The sequence below is a fragment of the Drosophila albomicans genome, chromosome 2R (assembly GCF_009650485.2).
Source record: "Drosophila albomicans strain 15112-1751.03 chromosome 2R, ASM965048v2, whole genome shotgun sequence".
NCBI classification, from domain to species: domain Eukaryota; kingdom Metazoa; phylum Arthropoda; class Insecta; order Diptera; family Drosophilidae; genus Drosophila; species Drosophila albomicans.
The window spans coordinates 19,038,189-19,040,530 of record NC_047631.2 but is presented as its reverse complement, the minus strand read 5'-3'; the positions used below and the strand labels follow the sequence as shown (position 1 = coordinate 19,040,530).

The window sequence follows — 2,342 nt, the reverse complement described above, 5'->3', positions numbered from 1 at the left end:
TTTTTGTGGCTCTTTCCTAGACAAATAAAACTAAAATACCTTACTGCCCTTTGGGTCACGGATACAAACAATTATTTAATGAATAGATTTATAAATAAACCCTTATAATTTTTGTGATAAAATTTACATTGCATGAACACTAAAATCTTTTACGATTATTTATAATATGTATTTTAATAATAGAGGATATGGTATCATGTTATCAGGTAAGATTAATTTTGCTGATATTTTACAAACAAACTAATTTTTTAACTCAGTTCTCGAATGCTTTTGCTATATATATACCTCTAACCGTTGTACTCACATGATTTGAATTCCAAAATGTGGCAACGTCAAGTTGTGATAGTATTTTTAACGTGCATTAGTTTCTCAAAGACATTTAAATATCAAGTTATTCCTGAAAATGAGGATATATTTCAGGATTGTAAGGACCAACCAAATGGAGTTTATGGCATCGGAACTTTATTGGACTTCTCCGAAATAACGTATGAGACGGTCGGGCAATCGGTAATCCTGAAAGGTAATTCACGATCGCTTTGGGATATTAAGAGTAAGGACCGAGTACAGGTAATTTCCAATTCATATTAATCAATATCTTAAAAGATAAAGAGATATTTTTGGTTTCAGTTTGAACTCCGAATTTTGGAATACGCTTGGGGAGATTGGCAACCAACTTTATATTCTATGAAAGTCCCAGATTTTTGTTCAAAAATGTACGACACCGATCAATATTGGTATAAAATCTGGCTATCGAATCTCAAGAATTTAGAAGATGTAAAAGACAAATGCTTGACGCCAGGGGTAAATTGTAATATTGCAATCATAAATCGAAATATTAACATGTTTTTATTACTTACGTTTCAGACAAAATATGAAAATGGAAATTGTAATATGACAGTGGTATTTGAATCATATCTCCTGATGTATGGAAGGTACAAGGGCGAAGTTAAATTTACAGCATTTGATGAGTTCAACAAGCCTCGGCCGATTAAAATTTGCTTTGAGGCCAGAATCGAATTACAAAGGTTGTCCTAGCTAAAGTTTGCTGTACTTTCTTTGATAAAATAAAAAATACTAAAAGTACAATAAAAGCATTAACCGTAATAAATGTTAGTCATAAGATAAATTGTTGAAACATCGTTTCATTTATATAAAAGGAATAATTGTATACAAAAATCTTAATCTTTATAAAAATATTAAAAACTATTATTTTAATAATAAAGGACCATTCTGTTTGATGAATATTGTATAGGAAAGTATTTTTTATCGAATATTTATTAACTTTTTAAAAAGTAATTGCTTGAGAAATACTTTAGAAGGTTAGATATTAAAAAACTAAAATGAACAACAAGTATGTATATTTGTTGTAAACAACAAACACTCACATACACATAAATACGAACATTATAAATGGGTTATCAATAATTATCTGGGATTTTTCTATAATATATACACTTAATCTGTTGTCGTGTATTTAGAAATGTGTAATTTACTGATAAATTACTTTTATGTTCAAATCAATTAACTTTTAAATTCCTTGAACCGTAGTTCCGTTTACTGATTATAGTGACTTCTACTATATATACACTGAGTACAAATAGTTAAGTCCCAAAATGTGGCAAGTTGTGATAGTGTTATTCGTGAGCAGGCTTACCAGAAAATGGGTATATATTTAATAATTGTGAGAATCAACCAAATGGTGTTTTTGGCATAGATACTTTATTTGACTTGTCTAACTTAACGTTTGAGACGGTCGGGTAATCGGTAATCATGAATGGAAATGCACAATCGATTTGGGATATTAACCTAAGGAGGTAATCAATACATTTAAATAAATATATTAAAAGATAAAGGCTGTTATGGATTTCAGATGGAACTACGAAATATTTGTAAATCATCGTTTATGTTTGACCCTATATATAACATTAGAAAACTCGATCTATTTTTAATAGATGAAAAACATTTGCATTAAAATAATAGTAAATAGGCAATTACATACGTAAAACTTTCGTTCGGATACTAAATGTTTTTATTTTTGCAGAGCTTTCAAAAATTTAATGAACACACTATTTAGTTTTCAAAAATATTGATGGTTTATAAATTACCGCTTTACCGAACTTCACCGCTTACAAACAAGAATTATAAATCGATAAGTAAACATGTTTAAAAACTAGCTTATCTTCGAGAATATTCAATCCTCGAAATTCAAATTCGAAAAGATGAATGTGTTTTACTCTTAGGCTGCAAACAGAGTGCGCGCTGAGACGAAGACGAAGATGAAGACGAAGACGAAGACGAATTGCTTGCGTTGCGAGTAAGCTAATAGGTCGCATAGTGCAAGA

At 29.7% G+C, this 2,342-nt stretch overlaps 1 protein-coding gene across 1 annotated transcript; it reads left to right on the top strand.

Annotated features, from left to right (window-relative positions):
• The first annotated feature begins 321 nt into the window (after positions 1 to 321).
• On the top strand, positions 322 to 1,088 carry LOC127565931 (uncharacterized). Its single transcript, XM_052006873.1, has 3 exons — positions 322 to 567; positions 628 to 801; positions 865 to 1,088. The coding sequence occupies exons 1-3, from the start codon at positions 322 to 324 to the stop codon at positions 1,033 to 1,035; spliced, it is 591 nt and encodes a 196-aa protein (XP_051862833.1). The 3' UTR covers positions 1,036 to 1,088.
• The last annotated feature ends 1,254 nt before the right edge of the window (positions 1,089 to 2,342 follow it).